Source organism: Ostrea edulis, chromosome 1 (genome assembly GCF_947568905.1).
Source record: "Ostrea edulis chromosome 1, xbOstEdul1.1, whole genome shotgun sequence".
In the NCBI taxonomy this organism is placed as follows: Eukaryota; Metazoa; Mollusca; class Bivalvia; order Ostreida; family Ostreidae; genus Ostrea; species Ostrea edulis.
Window position 1 is genome coordinate 80,071,809 of NC_079164.1, and position 22,054 is coordinate 80,093,862.

At 32.5% G+C, this 22,054-nt stretch overlaps 1 protein-coding gene across 1 annotated transcript in view; it reads right to left on the reverse strand.

The window, feature by feature from the left end:
• Positions 1 to 868: 868 nt before the first annotated feature.
• The window catches only part of LOC130054058 (uncharacterized), a 1,204,346-nt gene continuing 1,183,160 nt past the window's right edge, over positions 869 to 22,054 (reverse strand). Inside the window, exons 2-13 of the mRNA XM_056162355.1 lie at positions 12,239 to 14,091; positions 11,812 to 11,905; positions 11,568 to 11,647; positions 11,323 to 11,416; positions 10,890 to 10,914; positions 9,244 to 9,298; positions 8,024 to 8,121; positions 6,784 to 6,902; positions 6,134 to 6,199; positions 5,379 to 5,425; positions 3,889 to 4,040; positions 869 to 1,239 (exon numbers count right to left, since the gene is read on the reverse strand). Coding sequence (XP_056018330.1) covers positions 1,019 to 1,239; positions 3,889 to 4,040; positions 5,379 to 5,425; positions 6,134 to 6,199; positions 6,784 to 6,902; positions 8,024 to 8,121; positions 9,244 to 9,298; positions 10,890 to 10,914; positions 11,323 to 11,416; positions 11,568 to 11,647; positions 11,812 to 11,905; positions 12,239 to 12,330 — 1,143 coding nt within the window. The 5' untranslated portion in view covers positions 12,331 to 14,091 and the 3' untranslated portion in view covers positions 869 to 1,018. The remainder of the gene's footprint in view (positions 1,240 to 3,888; positions 4,041 to 5,378; positions 5,426 to 6,133; positions 6,200 to 6,783; positions 6,903 to 8,023; positions 8,122 to 9,243; positions 9,299 to 10,889; positions 10,915 to 11,322; positions 11,417 to 11,567; positions 11,648 to 11,811; positions 11,906 to 12,238; positions 14,092 to 22,054) is intronic.

Consider the following 22,054-nt stretch of genomic DNA (forward strand, 5'->3'; position numbering starts at 1 on the left):
GAATGAATTAAACACTAAAGACAACTCTTATTCTAAAGAAAGATAACTCTGGTTATACTTCAGTAATAGAAACGTGCGGTGCTGGTTAGTAATATGTACATGTATTTTATTTAAGTATTAAATTTGTATTATTTATTTACAAGTATTTAATTGGTATATCAATACTTAATTTTAGATTATTTTAAGTTTAAAAACACTTCAAAATAACACATTATCACATGAAGACAAATTTATTAGAAACGTTTGTGATAATTGCAATAACTTTTTTACGAATTCCTATAACCCTGTTCTTGGATTATCCTATGACTTTAAAGGGACTGATTCATGATTTTCCTCCAAATTTTGTTTTTCACTTTAGAATAGATAATTAAGATCTACAGTCCAATATGTTTTACAAGGTTTCAGAAAAAATTAAGGCTATTCATCATGACGGAAGCTTATTATAGGGATTTTATTATGTGTTTTGAAAACAAAGATTGCGGTGTGTTATTGTTTACGGAGTTTTTAAAGTAAGTGGATATTGGTCAAAGTTTATTATATATATATATTGCATCTGGGGTATACTTTAAGTAAAATGTGTCATTTAAAAGTTAAAATTTGTGATTGTACAAAATGAAGATGCTTTAAATTACAAAATTAATGTTCCAATGGTTTGCTAGTTTACATAAAAACTATAGTCTTTGTTTACATCAATCTAATTAAAATTAGATGTTAGATCCGCTCACATACTCGCTACACTTAGTGTAGCGAGTATGTGAGCGGATCTAACATCTAATTTTAATTAGATTGTGTTTACATAACACAGAATCAAAGCTAAAATATTGCTCTTATCCTTACATTCTTTTGGTTGTCAACATAAGGCCAATTCAATTTAATTGATAGATTATCATCCCCGCCCGCCCCTCAAAAACAAACAAAAGATCAAGAAAAACAACAGCTAAGACTGACAATTACTCTCAACACCATCTGTGTGAATATAAAATACAGTAATATAAGCGTGTCTGAAAATTATTACAGTTTAATTTACTATTTGCTGCATACAATTGCTCAGAAATATATACAATTCACGGGCAGTAGTCCAGTCAGTTATGGTCTCGGGATGTGGCAGTTCATAAAAATCCAAGATGGAAGAGGCAACATCAATAAAATGTTTGTCAATCTCCTTATAATTATTAGTAACAAGTCTCTGTAAATGAGGGACAATATCTCTATCAACCAGATGCACATATTGTGATGAACCTAAAAAAAAAAAGGAAGAGAGAATCATAAGTATAAAGTTTCTATAATAATACAATAAGAGGCAGAAGGACCTTGACAGTCACCTGAGTATAAAGCAACCATGTAAAGGATCCAAGGAATGTCTAATTTACTTACAAAATAGTGACAGATGATGTTGCCCCAAAACAAGAGGAATAGGATGATCAGGGATCAACAAAATTCTTAGTCTGGTTATTATCAGTTACAATTGAGCATAATTCTTTCATTCGATTTATCTATCAATTATACTATTTACAGTGATTAATTATAGTTGAATAACAAAGGGGAATAACTTCCCTTACAGCAGAGTAAAATTCCCACGTGATCGTAATAGAGCCCCACCTTAACAGAGCCCCCAATTCAGAGCTTGCTCATCATATCTGTGCACTTGTATGAATTAGTTTGTTTGCTAAATACCTAGAAGGTGAGGAGCTTTCAAAGAATTAATGCATTCTCAATACAAGATAGCTCATCATAAATAGAGCCCTGTCCTAACACCAGGGGCGCGTTTTACAAAAGAACTTGCGACTTATGACAAACTTTACACACTGGAATTTTCTCGTTTATTGTAAGCTAGATCATTCACTGCAATGTAAAATAGTGAAAAATAATGCTGAAAATTAAGTCTCAGACACGTTTTAATTTATTCATTTAAAGTTATAACTGTGTGTGTAAAACAATTTAAAATTTGCGAATTTGTCGTTAGTTGTTTTGTAAAGCAGGCCCCAGAACTCCAACTTGGGGTCATGAATTTTCACAATTTTGGTAGAGGCCTCCTTGTTCATCATTATAAATCATGCACTTAATTTGTCTGCTAAATATACTGTTCCAAAGAATTTATGCACTTTTACTCTATGATCAATAGAACCCCTGACCATGGGTCCATGAATTTCACAATTTTAGTAAAATGCTCATTGCTTATTACAATCATGAAAATAGTTTGATTGCTTCATGTCCAGGAGACTGCAGGACTAATGAAGATTTTTTAAAGATTGCATTTACTTTGATGGTTGTTCTGTTTCAATCTAATTAAAATTAGATGTTGGATCCGCTTGCATACTCGCTACACAAACATCTAAAAACATCCCATAGAGGGTCACATCAGAGGTCAAATTCGGTATCACTCTAGACTTATCGGCTTCAACAAACATTCAATGATTTTGCTAGCGGTGATTTCATTGGTCAATCGAATTTGACCTCTGACGTGACCCTCTACGGGATGTTGTTAGATGTTTGTGTAGCGAGTATGCGAGTGGATCCAACATCTAATTTTAATTAGATTGGTTCTGTTTTGAACATATTTTATGGAATGAATAAGAAAGATTGGAAACAATTAGTTTTTACAAATGACCGGTTCCTCTCCTTAAATATAACAATATGTCATTCAAAATTACACATAGAAATGTAAATTTAACATGTGATATACGTAAAAAAAAAATTCAATAACATAGCAATTTAAAATCTACAAGTTTCATCAATAAATTTGTGGAAAGCACCAAAAAATATTGTTATTAGTTTGTAGAGGCAAATTTATATCACCCCATAATACAAGTTTGTGTCAATTGTGACCAATTCATCATGAATATACTTGTGGTTAAAATGATTATTTTTAGCATTTGGATCTTTTTACAAGCAAAATTATAAATATCTTCGCATTTACCTCATGAACAAAATGGATTATAAATTTGTTTGGATGTTTGTATAGCATTCAGACCAAAAGAAAAATAAGTCGGCTGATTTCTGACTTGTGTACAGGTACTAAAGTTTTTACAGTATGAATTAATTAAAAAGGCTTCTCTTGCTTCTTCTTTTAATAAATTCCAATGCTTCACAGTATTTGGTACGATGGACTTTTTGAAAAAGTATAATTTAGGAACAATAAACTGTTTGGGTACTATATTTTGATACATTTTCATGCTTGCTTGGGAAAATATTACTCAAGTATTCCGGAACATCTCCTTTGTGAATTTTGAACAAAGTAGTCATTTTTGCAATATAGCACCCGGAGTTTAAAGTTTTCCAACCAGTTTCCAATTAAAGTATTTCTGTAGATGCAAAAAATTGGGGGTCCTGTTCAAATTCGAGCAGCAGCTAGTTAAGCTTTTTCAAGCTTAATTTCAGCATCTTGTTTAGAGCAGCCATCCTAAACAACAACAGAGGCTTATTCAAGCATGGGTCTAATAAATGTAACTACAATTTTGAAAAACAAAAATTCTACTCAGTTTTTATTTTAGTTAGTTTAAAAGCCCAAGTTTTTTTTATAAGCATTGTTTACAATACCATCAATATAATACAGACCAGCTAAGGTCTTGTTCAAATAATAAACCTAAGTGTCAGTGATGGTTTTAACCCAACCCTCAGGCCCTGGGGGATCATAAAATTCACAATTTTTTTGTTCCCCTTTATCAATCGATGCAATGAGCAAAAACTGGAAGAAAATGATTCAGCAGTTCCAGAAGAAGCTGGAAATATTCAAAAGTTTTTGATCAACCACACCAATAAGGTGACCTAATAGTGTGCCAGCAGTGCATTGTTCTCCAACATTATAACTTTCAGATCTAAGAAAGTACTACCCTTCCAAGGATGTCCAATGAACCAATTTTTGCCACAAAAATATGAAATCATTATTACCAACTATTTCTGGATTTTGATACAGGATTTCTGGGATTCCTGGAATGGTATCTCCCAATTTCTGTCGTCGAATTGAGTGGTTATTCCACAAATCCATTATCTCTTTGATATCTTTCTTCAACATTGGAAGATATACATATTGTATGCATAGTCTAAAAAAAATTACATGCATTAAAATTAAGCAATACATTTTTAAAATGAGTTTGTTAACTATTTCGTAGAAAAGTATGGGCCATCAGTTTTTCCTTACATCTTCTAGTGGATGCAACTTGAGGTTCTGTAACATTTTTGTCACACTACTGTATTTTCGATATTTCTAATGTATCGTTCAAGTGCATGTTCATGCAAAAGAAAATTTAAGGAGGTACCTATTAATCATGCCATTCAATTACTCAAAGGGAGGAAAGAAGTCCATACCCTCTCAAATCAATAATTCATGGCATATAACAAGTGTTACGCATAAAATTCAATGGTTTATAAAATATCTGTAAATAATTTGAAATTTGCCCAGTGGTTCTTGAGAAGAAGTAAAAAATGTGAAGAGTTTACAGATAAACAGACAGAGGAATGCTAAATAAAATGTGATCAGAACAGGTCACTTGAGCTTTCAGCTCAGGTGAGCTAAAATACATGGCCTTCCTTTCACTGCACATGAATTCTGTCAAATTTTACAATGATGATGTCATGTTATGATGCTGACAAGTGCATTGTGATCAATGCATTTACATGTACACATATACTTGTTTACGCCTTGCTGTCCATATCATCTAGCGACAAACCTAAATGCTTGAGGTCAATTTGGATGGTTTTCAACACTCTTAAACAGTTTAAATGCTAATTAATATATTTTTACCATTTCAAGGTATTTTTATTTTTGCACAATGTCACAGTTAAAATTTTTCATATAAATTAGGCCCAACCTTCTTTCTGTAGTTTTAACGGTGATGCATGACACTGACTAAATTTTTCTATAATATTATATTCTCAACAGATTACAACATAATATTACTTGTACCTGTTTTTGAAACACTCAATGCCCTGACTGTGGATTTCTGGGAGTATCAAACCCTATAGACTTATCATTTCTCAGATTAAAATAACAAACTGTTATTGACCTTGCACCCTGATTAGAGGCCAAATACTATACTAGTGTGGGACTCATCCATTTAGTATTTATATTCAGTAAAGAATAGTCTCTATATTCTATTTGTAGAGAAACAGTCGATTTCATATATGATATATACTTTCATTTATATTAAGGTACCTTAGCAAACTAATCTTTAACTCCTGAAACTCCGCCTATTATTATAGTTTGAAATTGATGGTGAAGGTTAATGTTACGCACAAACTCAATTATATTGAAATGTCTTTGCACTGTTTTTAATTCATCCAAATTCATTTTCTTACAAATACTAGTACATAAGAATAAAATGTTACAGCATTTTAACTTACACATGTAACTGAACTTAAAGTACTATACAGGTACTTACATTTGTAATTGATCCCCTGTCTTCAACAGGTCTTCATATACCAATCCCTTTTAACAAAATTATTTCCATGTGTTGAAAAAACTAACAGTAGATGGATATTAATTCATATAATAAATTATCATTAAAAAAAGTAACAAGATGTGTTTGTAAAACACAAATGCCCCCGATAATGGCCAATTCCGAAGATGGCCAAGGTCACAAGGACAGATATCTTGGTACCAGAAGAAAGATCTTGTTACAAGAAATGCTTATGTGCAATATGAAAGCTCTAATATTCACCATTTAGAAGTTATGACCAATGTCAAATTCTTTTTAAAGTAGGTCAAATGTCAAGGACAAAAGGTTTAGTACCAACAAAAAGGTCTTGTCACAAGGAATACTCATGTGAAATATCAAAGCTCTATCACTTATTGTTCAAAAGTTATTAGCAAGATTAAAGTTTCCAAAAAGTAGGTCAAACTCCAAGGTCACAGGGTAAAAAATGTTGGTACCCACGGAAAGGTCTTGTCACAAGGAACACGCATGTGAAATATCAAAGCTCTAACACTTACTGTTCAAAAGTTATTAGCAAGGTTAAAGTTTCAGACAGAATGACAGAATTACAGACAGGACAAAAACAATATGCCCCCCCCCCCCCCCCCCCCCCCCCCCCCCCCCCCGATCTTCAATCTCGGGGAATAAAAAGTAAAATAGATGAATGAATAAATGTAGGTCACAATGTATAACAGTACAATCACAATGTAATTGCTTTATACCTTGAAATGATGTATCCAAAAATCTGCTTTCATTTGTCTCAGTAGACCCCAGAATCTCTCAATTCTCTACAATGAATTTATACATATCAGTGAAACACAAGTTTTGCAAATAAACTAAATCAATAGTGTTACCTTATATACTCGTCTATAGGTTGGTTCTCCTGTAAGTCGGTTGTATATTGTGTAGGCTATTTTGGAGGGATATGCCATTGAACAGCTTATAAGTCGGTATAATTTTTTTTAAAGAATCAGTTGACAATTTGAGATCAATGCTCTAATGTTTTCACTTCTGTTTCAAATAATATTTTGTGAAATGAACGGATGAATAAAATCATTAAAATATGTAAATACTTGTACTTTATGCATATAATCCTAGAATACGTCAATGATATAATATTTCCAGTCAATGTTAATCATGGTAATCGTTGCAGTACGGAGTTGTTAAAAAACTACTATACATCACGGTGTCCGGAAAAATGCTAATCTTTATAGGATTCGCCTATTAGTCGGATGTAGAGTTTTGGACCAATTTTTATCTCCCAAAAATCTGACCTATAGGCGAGTATATAAGGTAAGTGATATCATTAACTATTAAGCAAATATACTTAATATTGAATGAACCTCATACATTAAATCAATGCCATACTCACCTGATTTGAGGTGGAGCTTCCCAGAGTTACTGCATTACGATTTCTTTTGAGAAAAGCATGAAAAGTGGAAATAATTCCATTTTCAGTGCCTGGATCAGCTCTTAATTTTTGAGGACAACCTTTTAATACAAGAATAAAATTCATACAGATTATCCTTCTTCATAAAGAAGTAATATCATTTTTATAAGATTTTTTCAATGAAAGGAATTTAACCAAGATTTGATTTTGTATTATTTTTCACTATAATTATATTAGATATCCGAGGTAAAATTCTTAAAGAATAAATGGTTGAGACTTTCAAATAACTTTGACATATCCATGGTATTCGAGATATGGTACATGTATTTGAGATAGTGGTGTCAAAAGTGATGATTTTTTAATAACGGTTTACTCACTTACTTTTCCGATTGAGTACCCAGTTACTTGGATGGTTTTCATTTTGCCTTTTAACATTGAGTAGTGAATAGTTACTGTAATACAAGTATTATGTAGTCTTCACAATTTCTGTACAATCATGTATTTATTCTATCATTTCTGATACTGGTACAAAGAAATTTGTTTTGGGGATATTTTAATGGTTGGCTATTTTGCATGTTTATTTATTCTACGTCATATATTTTAGACTTTGAGGATTTAAAATCCACCATTCTATTAAACTTTTTCCTGTTTTTAAGGTCTGGGACAGCAACTTGTTATCCTGTAATGCTGTCAAGCACTGGTTTAAAAATGAGGTAATTATTAACTCGGTCTTTAAAACTAGTATAAAATAAACTGAAGAACCAATCAAAGCAAAGCAATTTAATTTGGGATGTAGAAGTTCAAGACTAAACATAAAATGAAATTCGTTAGGTTGCATTTAAAAGCAAAACATGCATGTTTATAAGTAAACTTCTTTAAAAGTTATTTACTATGTAAAATGTCTATACATCTGAGTAACTGAGTATCAGTTTTAATAACCGATACTCACATTGTTTGTCGGTTAACCAGTTGACAACACAAATATATACAGTGGCGTCTGTTTAATACAGACGCCAATAATCCGGATTCCCCACTATCGCAACGAACATTGTAACAGCACATAATTCACTTTTATATCTACCAATTATATGAAAGGAATGGTTCAGCCATCTAGATACTTTATTATTGTGGATAATTTGCTTGGCAACACAAGCATCTAGATTAAATGTATATAATGCATATAGATATATAATGCAGCGAGAATGGTGAATATTGCATTTACCTTTCAGATCATGTACAGCATTCAAATAATGTTCAGCAATAACCTCAGGTCTCTTGTTTGTTATATCTGCCTCAAGCCATATTAACCTCCGAGAAAATCTATTGAAATAAAAATATAGAATTTTCAAAGTACATATTAAATGTATTTCTTCAGTGAAAATAAGAAATATTAAATAAGGTAAATGTATCAACTATCAACTGCATAATAGGGTCAAAATGCTGGAATTAGACATGCATAATGATAGTTTTACCAGGTACATTAATTTACATTGAAAGGGTGTGTGAAATTAAATCTGCCTTCGTGGCAACTAAAAATTGGAAACCTACCAGGGAGGGAGAAGTAATTAAAGAAAATTCATACAAATGAGATAAATTTGTTCAATAAATGGAATCAAAATATTTTGAATTTTTGAGTAGCATGTAGGTTTATTGTCAAGTATTATTCTGAATATACCTGTCAGTTAATATTATACCTCAGAGAGTATTCCAAATACATATTTTCATAAAGGGCCCCAAATACTGCATTTCAATAAATTCCAATGGAATTGAAGTGTTCAGTTGCTAAGAGTAAATGCATACCAAAAGAACTTTTCATTATCATAAATTAGATTTCTTTGTTTTTCAAAAAAAAAAATATCCAAAATTTACCTACAGGTAAGGTGACGATAAACTTAAAACAACTTCCAAGGTTAATCTAATCCATTCCAAGAAATCCAAATTAGTATAAATTTTTATTGAAGTTTAGGGAATATTTATTATTTTCTCACTTTGAAGTTCAAGCTATAATTAAACATTCCCTAAATATTCTGATTCTACTCCTTAACTAGAGGCACTGTGAGCACTGAGCTCACAAAATGATACCCCCACCCACCCCCAATACACAAATATAAATTAGAAAGTCCATTTTTTCCCCAACGGAAAGCCAAAATATCTGTCCGATCAAAACGTAAAATAGGAGATGGGTACTCCCAATGTTTTACAAAAAAAATGAAAGTTTCCTTGTTTTGCTATGGGAAACTTCAAATGTCTTCCAATCGAAACAAAAAATGGGAGGTACACCATCTAAAAAGGATTCTGTGAAAGTCTCATTTAATTTTATCAGTGATGGTGGCAGATAACAGATGGGTACTCCCAAGTGTTACAGACAGAAAGACGTACACCCCATCACAATATACCCCTATTTTTCATGCAAGGCCAAAGGGGTATAAAATGAAAACTTACCCATCAATACAGCCATGAATACTAATTCCATATGGCTTAAGTTTGTCATATCCATCTGTAATGCAAAATGAAATTAAATGAACATTTGCATGAGCACTTATTATACTTTGCCCCATGCATAGTATTATTAACTAAAGTCATCACTTTGTGCATAATATTTCTGTACAGTTAGTACCAGGTCCATTTGTATATGGATCAACAGCAGTATATGGGAATTTAAGGAAGCTCTATAAAGACAACTGAGAATACTATTAGAAAAAATATGTTTGCTTACTGATAACATGCTAATGAAAAATAAGGGTGTAATGATATTCTAATTCATATCTTAGTATATCATGACACATAATGATACTGGGACTGTATCAGGATATGTATCACGGTGTTTCAATTTTAAAATTTCCAAAATTTATTGTATATTTTGCAGTTTCTGTTCTGAAATGAGAAATTCTTTGTCATAATTTGAAAGGATAAGGTGTAGATTATTTCTTCAATTCACAAATACATTATAAAACATGTAATAGGCTCTGAACACGATAAAACAGTAAACTTAATTAAAGAAAATCACCTTTAAGTTTACAAACAAAAAACATAAATTACTTAAATTGTAACACATTGTGAAACACAGGTACATGTACAGAGAGTACAATTTTGGAAAGTGGTAAGTTTTCTGTGTATTGCAATATACTGGTACATCTTTACAAACCTATCTAGCAAGCATGCAATTTTTGGGATTTGATGGGGAAAAGTGAACATTTAAGGTCAGTCAGGTAACCACAAAATATATTTTTTCTTGGACCTTAAGACATTTGAGGGACTTTGAGAAAATTGTATCATATGAAGGTGTAATTTTCAATTTTGGGAACTTGCCATATCTTTTCTGAACAATTGTTCAAGAGCATTGAAATATCAATGTATAGTATAAATCAGTTTTATTGACAATCTATACAATAGCGTTTAATTTTCTTTATTCTATTTAACAACAAAAGGAAAACCAATCTAACAGCATAAAACTACAGTGGAATTAGAACTATTAAGTGAGCAGTGTTTAGAGCTTTCTGAACATTAAAAAAGTTGCTGTCATTTTGGAAAGGGATCTACCTATATCTGTGATTTTTTGTTGCTTGTTATCAATAATGTAATGATGTAATAGTACACATTAGGAGAGAATTATCATGTCACACTCTGATAATCTCTGAAAATAAAGACAACTGAAATTGATGAACCTTTTCTCTGAAAACATGTCAAATTTTATCTAATATATTATTCAAATTGTGGTACTGTGTAGTAACCTTCATGTGGAAAAGATTATAAATAAATTCAATTATACTGAAAAATATCTTTCAAATTAGTAAATATTACAGTGTCTTACAGTAAAAGCAATTTTATTGAAAATGTGACATTTCACCTGACAAGACTGATACAACTACTTGTTTCTATTTTGTTTTAAAACTAATTTGTTATTCAAGAATTTTAACTTTCTTAGAAGGCTACCGAAGCAATATTAAAAAATTCTAAACAAGCTCATGTTCATATTCAAACCCTTATCAGTATAGCAACACAATTTTTCTTCATATTACTAAAAACTAAATAAACTCAAGATCCTTATCCCCCCAGCTACAAAATTAATAACAGCATGTTAGACTTACCCAAATGCCATACAAAATTTGGACCCTGAAAATATAATTAATGCTATTTGAACATGATTTTCCCCTCCAGTAAATTTATTAATTAATCTTATTAGTGACTTCCACACAGTGGTCAATGCATGATTCAGGATCATAATATCTAAATAAGAAAAATTGAATGTGAACATCCACAATACCATGTTTACAGACATTGACTTCTATTTGTTATCATAAACATGGCGGATGTGGCTGGTCAACAGAGGATGCCCACTCACTCCTTTTAGGCACCTGATCCCATCTCTGGAATTTCCAGGGGTCTATGCTTCAGACCCTTTTCACAGATTTGTATTGTTTGCAGTTTTTTTTTTTGATCGATCACTGTTCGTTATCTTCACCTTTTTCATTCCAAAGAGTTTAAATAAGTTAGAACGATCCATTTATTTCACCTTCATACCTTACTGAAGTACTGTCTCCTTCTCAGCCTTCTCTGTTTTCTCCTTTTTACACCATCTTCATCTAAAATCCTCACAATTTCTCTTGAAATACATCTGTTTTATGTAAGAAAACATCACTCTTACAAACCACAGTAATCAAAAACAGTATATGTTCACATGAATTTTCAATTTTTGGGGCATAAAAACCATCCTAATCCATGTTTTACATTTTGTAGTTCTAAAGGTCAATATATCAAATATATACCTTGTGATATTCAAATGATATTTCATTTTCAAAGTCCTTCTCAAGTTTTCAGATCCAGAACATCCATTCTGTACTTCTGTCTAAAATTATAATTGTCTTGTCAGAGTAAATGTTTCATTTTAATAAACTAAGCTCATTTTTTTTAAAATATTAAACTACTAACAGATGTAATGTAACTTTATAAAATTAATTTTTAAAAAATCAGCAATAGCTTGTATAAATGTTAGTATTTTTCCTTTATTACCTGTGCAGTTTTAAAAAGTACGTCTAAATTGATGTCTACATGTCTCCGCCGTAATCCTAACCTGGGAATTATCTTCCTCTTCAGACAATTGTAACTATAACATTATATGCTCAAATAATAAGTACATTGTACAAACCGGTGCTTCAACATTTTTCTAAATAAACAGTACACAATTTGAATCATAATAAATATTTATCAAGTTAAGGTAGAACAGATGATTCATTTTACTTGTATCATGCTACAAAAATAGAATTTTATATCACTGATAGCCCTATTGATGATAATGATGGAGAAAACAGACATCAGAATAAGCCAGTCTACACAGATGTATATATTTAACCCTCACAAAGTCTACAAAGTTGTAAAATCCTTTCAATTTTTTTTTCAATTCACTTGAGTTTTTAAATGATCATAATAAATATAGTACCTTATATTACAATTAAATCTTCTTTGGATCAAATAATGTATGAGTCTGTAGCTAAAACCTTTGAAGAAATAATCTTTGATCTTTTCAATCATATCTGAAAAGCACAGAAATACCCTTAAGGCTATAGAAAAAATTCTTCATTTTTAAGAAAAGCATTCCTTCTTACTTAGAGCTCTCGATCTATATTCAAATTCCAACTAAAGATTACATTACAAATTCTTCTTGGAGTATCAACAATAGATCAGGAAATATAACATGAGTGGACTTATCTCAGCAGAATAAAGTATAAAATTACTGGGAATTTATAATGATATATCTCTTCTGAATTTTTTTATAACTGAAATACCCCTTCTTGCAATTTCTTTAGTGCAGATTCAGAACACCTACCACCATTGTGTTCATAAATCCTAAACATCAAAGTAAAAATTTGCCATGGCAGAATTTCAAATTATCCTTTTAAAAATATAACATCTTTTAATACTAGATCATGATCTTATCAAAATTAAAGGCAAAACAATGACTGGTACTAGTACCAGTAGTTGATTCTCTTGAGCAACTCTGAAATGGTGCCTGGTTGTAGATTAAGATATCACATCTCATCACCAATGGTCCAACATAGAGCCTACTATGACATTATGCACACAAAGTAGTTTTATCTACCATTCTACTTAATAATAGCAAACAACAAAACATAAAATAGTAATTCCAATCCCCATTTAAGGTGGGGGTATTCACAGGGTTGGGCGGTTAAAACCGCCCTCGGTTTTAATCAGCGGTTTTAACCATCCCGGTCAATACTCCCTAAGTGGTCAATACTGGTCAATTGAGATTTAAACTGTCCATTTTCCTATTTTTGTATATTTTTTGCAAAGATAAATTAAGCCTTTTCATTATGATATATGGATCAATTGGTTATCAATAATTTTCATTAGGTAATTAGATGTAATTTCAGAAGTTTAATATATTTGGTTTGCTGAAACTGTGATCATAATATCTTCATAACTATAAAAGAGGGTCACATATAGCATAACTAGACAATAGGAGACAGACCTGCTTATACATGTACCTGGACAGATTAAGAGAAGCTGTCAGTTACCATTGAGAATTTTCTTTAAAAAAGTGGAAAGTGCAAAAATCACAAATCTGAATGAAACTCTCACACTTTTGTGTATGGTGATAATCAATGTTAAAAAAGTGAAAATTACTGGAACCATGCATGGTGTTTCCATGGCAACGGACCGTACCCACAGTTAAATCATGAGATGTTGAGTTTTTAATCTTTTCACAAATATTTCTAATAAAACAATTTCCCAGCAATGTACAGTGAATAGAACTTCAAGAAGGCACTTAGATTATTGTACTTCTGATTGAAAAAATGTGTATTTTCTTGCTTATTCTTAAGAATAAGTCATAAATTAAGGTGAAAAAGAGCATTTATGACTTCTTTTCAGACACTATTTTCTCTGAAACGCAGCAGGGCTGACATTAATTCTACATGCCGTTTTTAAGACAGTTATTTATACTACAAATATAGTAAATAAATACAGTTAAACAATTTACCCTTTTTTGTAAAACCCCTCAAAACTCTACACTAGGGCCTACTATTTTACACAATTATTACCCCCCTTGATGTGAACTCTCTAGAATTAAAGGAAGAAATGAATGAATATCACTTTGCAGACAACATAACAAATTCTGGATGGTCAGTAAGAAATTCATTTAACAGGAAACTTGAAAGGTGGTGTAGAGATTAGCCTATTTTTCTGTAAATTAAATTTGATATGTTAGTTAATAGTAGAGTTAGAGTCCATTTAATCATTCCAAATTCATACAAACTGTCCCCAATGACAGATCTAGTAAATTAATAGTAAACACCGGTAAATAAGATTCTAAGTATGTCTAGTGTAGAACACTTGTTTCTCATTAAAAAAAACCCAAAGAATATCTAAATCATGTTCTACACTCAATCAGTATCAATGCTGACGTCACATGTTCACCTCATATATTGCGTCATACTCAACATGCATTGTGACACACTTTTTGTGTATTCAAAGTATTTCATTCTCACTGAAATAATTTATCTTCTATCAAATGGTTAATGTAATTTCTATTATAATGCAATTCATATTTCAAAATATTGTATACCTAACGATGTGGATTGTTGTTCTGATGAGAAGGGGGGGGGGGGGGGGGGGGTATTTTGTTGGTAGATCCTCTAACAAATATCCCATCCCTATATCATTACACTATGGGTATAGCACACACGTTTTCCAATTACAAATTCTGTAATTCATGTACTTTAGACCACATCCATATTTTAAATGTAATAAAACAATACACTTCATAGAGATTTCGATATAGAAATACTTGAGGCCTACTTATTCCAACATCTTACATGTAGCCTATGTATCAAAAAATCAATTTCTCTATTTTCAGTGAGTATTTGTTTTCGATATCATAATCAATGTTTCCTAAATTATACTCTTAAAACCAGGCATGTAGAACCAGGATGGCGGTGGTGAGGGGAAGGTGTCCTATTTTTGATAAGTTAATTTTTTCTTTTTTTTCTTTGTTTTTACCCCCCCCCTCCCCCCCCCCCCCCCCCCCCCCCTTAGATTTTGCATTCGAAGTTAGGAAATGATAACACTATTTAGGTTTCAATTCTTATAGCCATGCATTTGGGGTGGGTTTTTTTTTTTTTGATTGCTTGTCAATAATTATTCGAAATTCCTCTGCGTATTTTTAATTTCTTTTTATCCCGAACATCCCCTCCAGCTGCCCCCCCCCCCCCCCCCTTGGAAAATTATAGGCCTAATATGTGTCAGAAACTCTCAAATTTAGACCAATGACTGTAAATGTGTTAATAACTTATTCATCTTCCGAAGACCCCTAATGTCGGCTTCAAATGAATTTATAAAACCGGAAAACGATATAAATCCTACATATCATGTTACGAAGATTGCACAATTTGACTTCAAATCTGCTGCCTAATGTGATATATTTGCATCTGGTAATAATTGTTTAATAAACATGTGAATAGCAAGTGAACTTTTCATATTTGGTTAAATTAACACATCAGTTCAGTGTCCGGGGGTCCGTGTTTGACCAACTATCTATTTAATTGCTTACGGGATTTAGGAGATTGATCAATGTTCGATGTTCGTTATTTTCACCTTTCATTTTCCTGTGGGGTACCTCAGTAACTAAGTTATTGTCTCAGCATTATCTCTCTTGGATTTATAAATAGGATTACCAGACGCACAGATTTTTCATACAGAATATACTAAACCCAAAAATATTCCAGTTCTTCATGACTGTTTACTAGTCTGTAAATTATGTATAATGAATTATGATAGGGTATAACCTAATAAATTGGGGGATGTATCACAAATCTTCTGTTTAAGGAGGTATGCTACACCAGAGAAATTTGATGTAGATGAAAAGTGTAGGATATGTACAAAAATATTTTGAATTTTCAAATTTTCAAATTTACTTTATTTTGTCAAAAAATACAGTTTTAGTAGAAGGTAATCTGAAAAAAATTTAAAACCCCTACTGTACTCGAACCTGCGATCTACAGATCAGCAGTCGGTATTCTAACCTACTGAGCTACTCGGCTAGGTATTTAAATGGAAAAGGAAAAGTCAGCCATTATGACGATGTAGAGTACTACCTTAACATCGACTTGACAGTGTAAATATTGCAGTCGAGGCGGATCATGAATTTTTTAGAAAGTGGATTCAACTTTTGTATTGAAAATTATGAATTTTTTTTTTTTTTTACCTCAGATTCATTCAGGATTAATTGTTCAAAGAAATAACACAATCTTAGATGAACCTTCATGGATTTACGCTGCTATATCTGCTGTTACCTACATGTTTTATTTTTGCCGGTCCGCTGCCGAAAGAAACCGACGTGGAACATTCAGATTCTTAAATATCACAAATTCTATAAATATTTTATCCAAACCTGTGTATTGTTTCCAAATTGTCTTTTTGGTTTGGTTTAAAGCGTGCATACTAGCCTAAATCTAACACGTGGTTTTGAATCATGTGCGTGTACATAGGGATATATGCATCTTTACGTATGGCGCTAGGCCTACGTAACATCAAATCTTTGTGACATTATTTCTTTGTTCTCTTGAATATGCCATAAGGACCTTTTGTCATGGGCGCAATCATATATAAACTATAATATATATAAACCACAGCAATATGTGATTTTTAAAAAAATACACAGGTTCGTTAGTAGATAAAGATATATACAAGTTTAAATTAAATCCAAATGCAGTTTAGGTCAACTGATTAAATATGAAGGTCATTGGTTAATGTATGTGACCTTGGGATTGTAGGACAAGGTCATTTACAAGGTTCAATAGAATTTAGCATGTCATTAGAAAGTAATTGATGCACCCAGAAGGCAAATGTTCTTGACCTAAATTAGATCATTAGCCTAGTAATTAGATAGATTTTCGAAAATGTAGCTGAACATGAAAAAAATTTGGAGTTTTTGGTAAGGTCAGTAACAAAAAACTAAAAGTTGTTTAACTGATTTTATTTTTTTGAATAAAAATCTAACATTTGTTATTTCTTTCTATGTGAAAGACCTTGCATGATCGTGTTGCGTTTTTGAAAAAAGTTAGCTAAAAAATCTATTGTTTTATTGAATTTTTGACTGTATACAATGCAAGGTATGTTGGTTGCCATGGAAACCATTTTTTTCTGAGATATTTAAATTTCTTATTTCAACAAAATTTTATATAAGCCTTTTCCATTTACCTTAAACTAAAAAAATATGCATCTTATTATCTTAATTGTATTTATTTTGGACTTTAAAGAGGTATATTTCACTGTTTTTTTCAAGAACTTTGTCCTTGTTACCATGGTAACAACAAAGTGATCAATAACTCTGTGTTATTTGAGTTTAAGTGACTCACACATGCGTTTTGAATGATTTTATCAATAACGCTGCATAAAATTATAGAATTTTTCAATAATTTTTTTTTTGCACTTTCCAAAAAATTCTCCATGATTACTGACAGCTTCTCTTAAGAATAACAGGTAGCTGGACATTAAATAAACATAGTGATGTAATATGAATTGGGTGACAGATGCTGTAGATAAACAATGTGTTGCAATGTACAGAGCAGGAGATGTACCTGAGTACAGGAAACAGAGTTGACAAGTGTTAATTAGCATACTCCTGGACCAGAGGGGACCACTGAAACATTTAAAATAACCAACAACACAGACTATAATGACCAAACAATTTTCAATCAACCAGTATTGACCACTATTGACCAGTATTGACCAGTTTTAACCAGTATTGACCACCGGCCCGGTCAATACTCATATTGACCACTTTTTTGCCAACCCTTCAACTTCAAGCATATCTATCTTCTTCCTCCCTTACTAATTGAAAATTACCTTATTCAGCCATTGTTTGAATGATAAAAATTGGGAATGTGAGCTGGTTTTGGATCAGGAAATCAAGCGTCTCGATGATTAAGCGAGCGATTTGCATTCTCCTCTCTGCGCAACATAGGGAAAAAACTAGAGTGAGAGTTACGGAGTACAATCAAACCTTGTTATCTCAAACTCTGTGAGAATGAGAAATAACATACAAGGATTTGAGATATTGAGGGTAAACTACTTAAAGAATCAGTTCTTGAGACTTCCAAATCGTTTAGAAATACCCATGGTATTCCAGACATCGGTGTTTGATATACCGAAGTTCAACTGTATTAGCTAGACAAAATAAACTACTAGCTAAATCCTTTTTTAACCATTTAACTTCATTTTATGACATAGAGATTGTAATATAACTATTAACTAGGCATTTACCCTAAGTAGAGATTTTGAAAAGGAGGAACGTGTTATTTGTTAAAAGCCCATTGCTACAATCATTGTCACAAACCTTCTTTTCCCATTTTGGTCATGGAATGAGAAAATATTTTTTACTCCTCAAATATTAGTCTATGGGAAGAAAGCATAGTTAGAAAATTACCTTTCTCACAACCCTTCAATACTTAATCATTGTACAGTAATATTTACTAAATATTGTTCATTGAAACTGAAGCAATTTTTTGCCATTGGTGTAACATGAGGTTAAAGATTATGATACTTTATCAAATTATCAGGAACTGAAGTTCTCTGATTGGTCCAGACTCTCTTTCCAAATGGGTGGACCTCAGAGTGAGTTCAATTCAAATGAAGTTACAGGAGGTTTATTCGAGTTTCCCCTCTTAACAAACTGTAGATTTGCTTACAATTTTATCAACCAATCAAATTGCAAATTTTAACGGATGTGTCGTTGTGAACATAAACAATGGCAAACGCCAAGTATCAAAGAGACAAAACACCTTTATTACTTATTGGTGGAGTATTTATTGTTTTATAATACTCTTTTCCACTTTTAAAAACAGTTTTGATTCAGAAACTGTTTACATATACCCGGTTATTATGGTGGGTTTTTTTACACATCTTATTTTGTGTTTATATTTGCTGGAGGCAGGAACTATATGGTGTCAAAAATGTTGTCAAATTCATGATTATTCAATAAAACGTTTATTGACTTTTGAATTCAGTCTACTCTGTCCTGGTCAACCAATACCTGACTAGGTCCAAATGGTTATGAGAAGACCTCATTAAAAATCAATAATTGTATAATGTGATCAAGCAACTCCGAATAGGAGAGAGCAATATGCAGTTAAATACAACAAAATTAAGGTATTCTACAGTAGATCTACAAATCAATTTAACTTTCCTAAACATTTATCACTATAGAGCATTACAGACGAAAAGGGGGGGGGGTATTATTTGGTGAACAGAAAAGTTATTTTTCTTCCGTTTAACATGATTGCATTTCAATTTACTGTCAGGGTGGTGGAGGGGGGTGAATTTCAATGAACATTTTCATAGTAAAGTAACAGTTAAACTTCATGTTTAAAAAATAAAAAAATAGGAGGGTCCCCTCCCCCAATACTATGTGCCTGGGACTGTACAATTTAATTACATCTTAAAAATATCATTATTGTGTCTCCATAATATACTATATAGATCTACAGAGACAATTGTACCGAGATGATGTTTGGCACCCCCCCCCCCCTTTCTTCGACCCCACCTAAAGCTACTAGATGACTGCGACAGTCTGAATACCCTTGCCTTATTTTATTTTGAGGACAACATGCTACTACTACTTGCGACTAAGTTGTGTCACTTATACTTCTATCAGTGATCCCACTGATGGGGTCATAATGATACGCATATCTATCGGAGCATTTTCAAGCTACAAATGAATAAATGGGGCTAAGTACAATGGCTTGAACGCTCTTTCAAGAGGAAGATGCTGGTAACATCAGTTGTACCAGGGAATTTAAAATGAATTCATTAAAACCCACTGACAATGATTTCAGAATACCTGTAGTAGCTGTACCTGACCCTAATGACCATAGTCTGAGGATATAGCCAATGTTAAGCTGTTTAGAGCTCCTAACAGATGATGAGGTACCTGACCTTTGCACATAATCACGTACACATGTGTATTATTGTAGCCTTACCTCTATCCATAAATCAATAGGTTGAATAACAGTTACATGTAGGTCTATCAGTATAATCAGTATTCATACGTACCGCTTACGTCACGTGTTAATCTCTCTCAATGGGGTGCTTCTTTTCGTCACGCTTCAAATAATATCTGCCTTCACGCTTCAAATAATATCTGCCTTCATGCTTCATATAATATCTGCCAATCTGAAGTCGGAGATTATTATTGTGAATCCGAGTCAGACAAACGTTTTCTGTTTCAAGCGTCCAAATAATAATCTTGTCTTTTTGGCTGGTCCAGAATTATTATTGTCAGTACAGATTATATTTTGTAGCGTTCAAATAAAAAAGATAATTATTGTTGGTGATGTTCAGTAATTATTATTGTGGTGGAAAGATTATATTTATAAAGATAATGTGTGACTTTAAATCGGGTCAGTTTTTATAATTATTGCGGCAGTATTTATAATTATAATAATGTCATAAATGAAGAATATTTTTATTTTGGGGATGATATTATAATTTGGTATCTGAGAATCATAGGTACGTAAGATAAAGTTACATATTGAGAAACAGAACAAAAATTAGCATTCACCCTCCATCCCTTCCACAGACACGGGTTAGCATAAATTTATTTTTGAATTAATTGTTAAGAAAGTTTTTGGGTCTTTTTTTCTTGTTAAAAATGTTTGTAATAAATTTTAAATCTCTTTGTCGGGGGCGGTGGGGGGGGGGGTGTAATAATGGAAACCCAGTGTTCGAAATTGGTTTAAAACGTGGTATAGACCACGGGTCTATGCCAAAACAAGATAACATAGACTTCATCGAATTGGCATAGACCGCAACATTGAAAAAAAAAACCACAAATTTAAAGCATTGCCATTTACTTCTAATGTACTTACAAAGCATATTTTCTTTCCATTTCCATAACAATGTCCTCCTTTCCTCATACGTTTATCAGACGTCCACTTTTGGAATAACTCTATTGCTTTAAACCTAAAATATCGGCATAGACAATTTGATTTATCCCAATTACAATACATGTATCAACACTTCGGGAAAGTTACGTCCCTTGTCCGCCATCTCCCGGATAAAAATCGTATTTCCCTAAGTTGGCCTTTGTAATTTTCCTATCTGTAGCTTTGACATCTGTATTTTTCCATCAATTGCAGTCAACTACAATATGCCCCAGATTGGGGCAACCCATTAACTTGTATGAAAACTTGGCAATTGGCTAAAATTCAAAGTAATAATATCTTACATTTGGTAAGGTAAAGAATGAAAACTTGGTTTTTCACCGATTGACCTTTAGCTGACCCCGCAAAGGGACGTAACTCGCGGCGAAGTGTTGATAGGTGTATTGGCATAGACCGGTATCATTTGACATAGACTCGGTCTATGGCTAATTTCGAACACTGGAACACCCCCCCCCACCCCCACCCCACCCCCACTTTACGAAAAGTTCTGGATTTGCTCATGAGAACTAAATGGTTAAGGGTGATTTCAAGAGATAGATTAGTAATCTAAGGAATTTATTTTCTAACAAGTATACTATAGAGTCTACATTCATGTTTATTATTAAATTTTTCAATTTCAAATTTACGTAGATCTATTTCTCAACGAGGAAGAAGATAAACAATCAGAAAGCCATCGACAATAATGGGCATTTTGTAAAAGAAGAAATGGGCGACAAATTCACTTGTTGATGTAAACAACAGCAACAACATTGATTACTTATATATACCGTCTCATCCACAAATCTCTCAAGATCATCCACATATTCTACAATTAACAAGTTTGTCGTTGACACCAGTTAACTGACCCGTCTGCAAATTCATTTAGGCAATATATATGATGATTCTCCCTGTGTTCTTCACAATATATTTGTATTGCATGCGATTTTCACATGAAAAATTAATAGCAAACTGCTTAAAGCTTATATAATGAAGCAAACCAGTCGCCGTAGCTCAGTGGTAAAGCGTTCGCTTCATAACCGGGAGTCGTGAGTTCGGGCTCCGGCCGCTCGTGTCATAGCCGCGTCAGACTTGGCACGTAAACATCAGTATTGATTGCGCTTTCGCCAAATACTCGGCATGTAGAAGTCAGATCCACGGGTCTTTCGGATATGACCTTGGAAGCGCTTAGGACATGTCTAAATTTTATGGTACTTCACCTACAACTGGTGACGATTCAATATGTGAGAAAATTTCTCGACGAGACGTAAAGCAAACTAATAACTATAGTGAAGTACAGGTTCTATTTTAAGAAATTG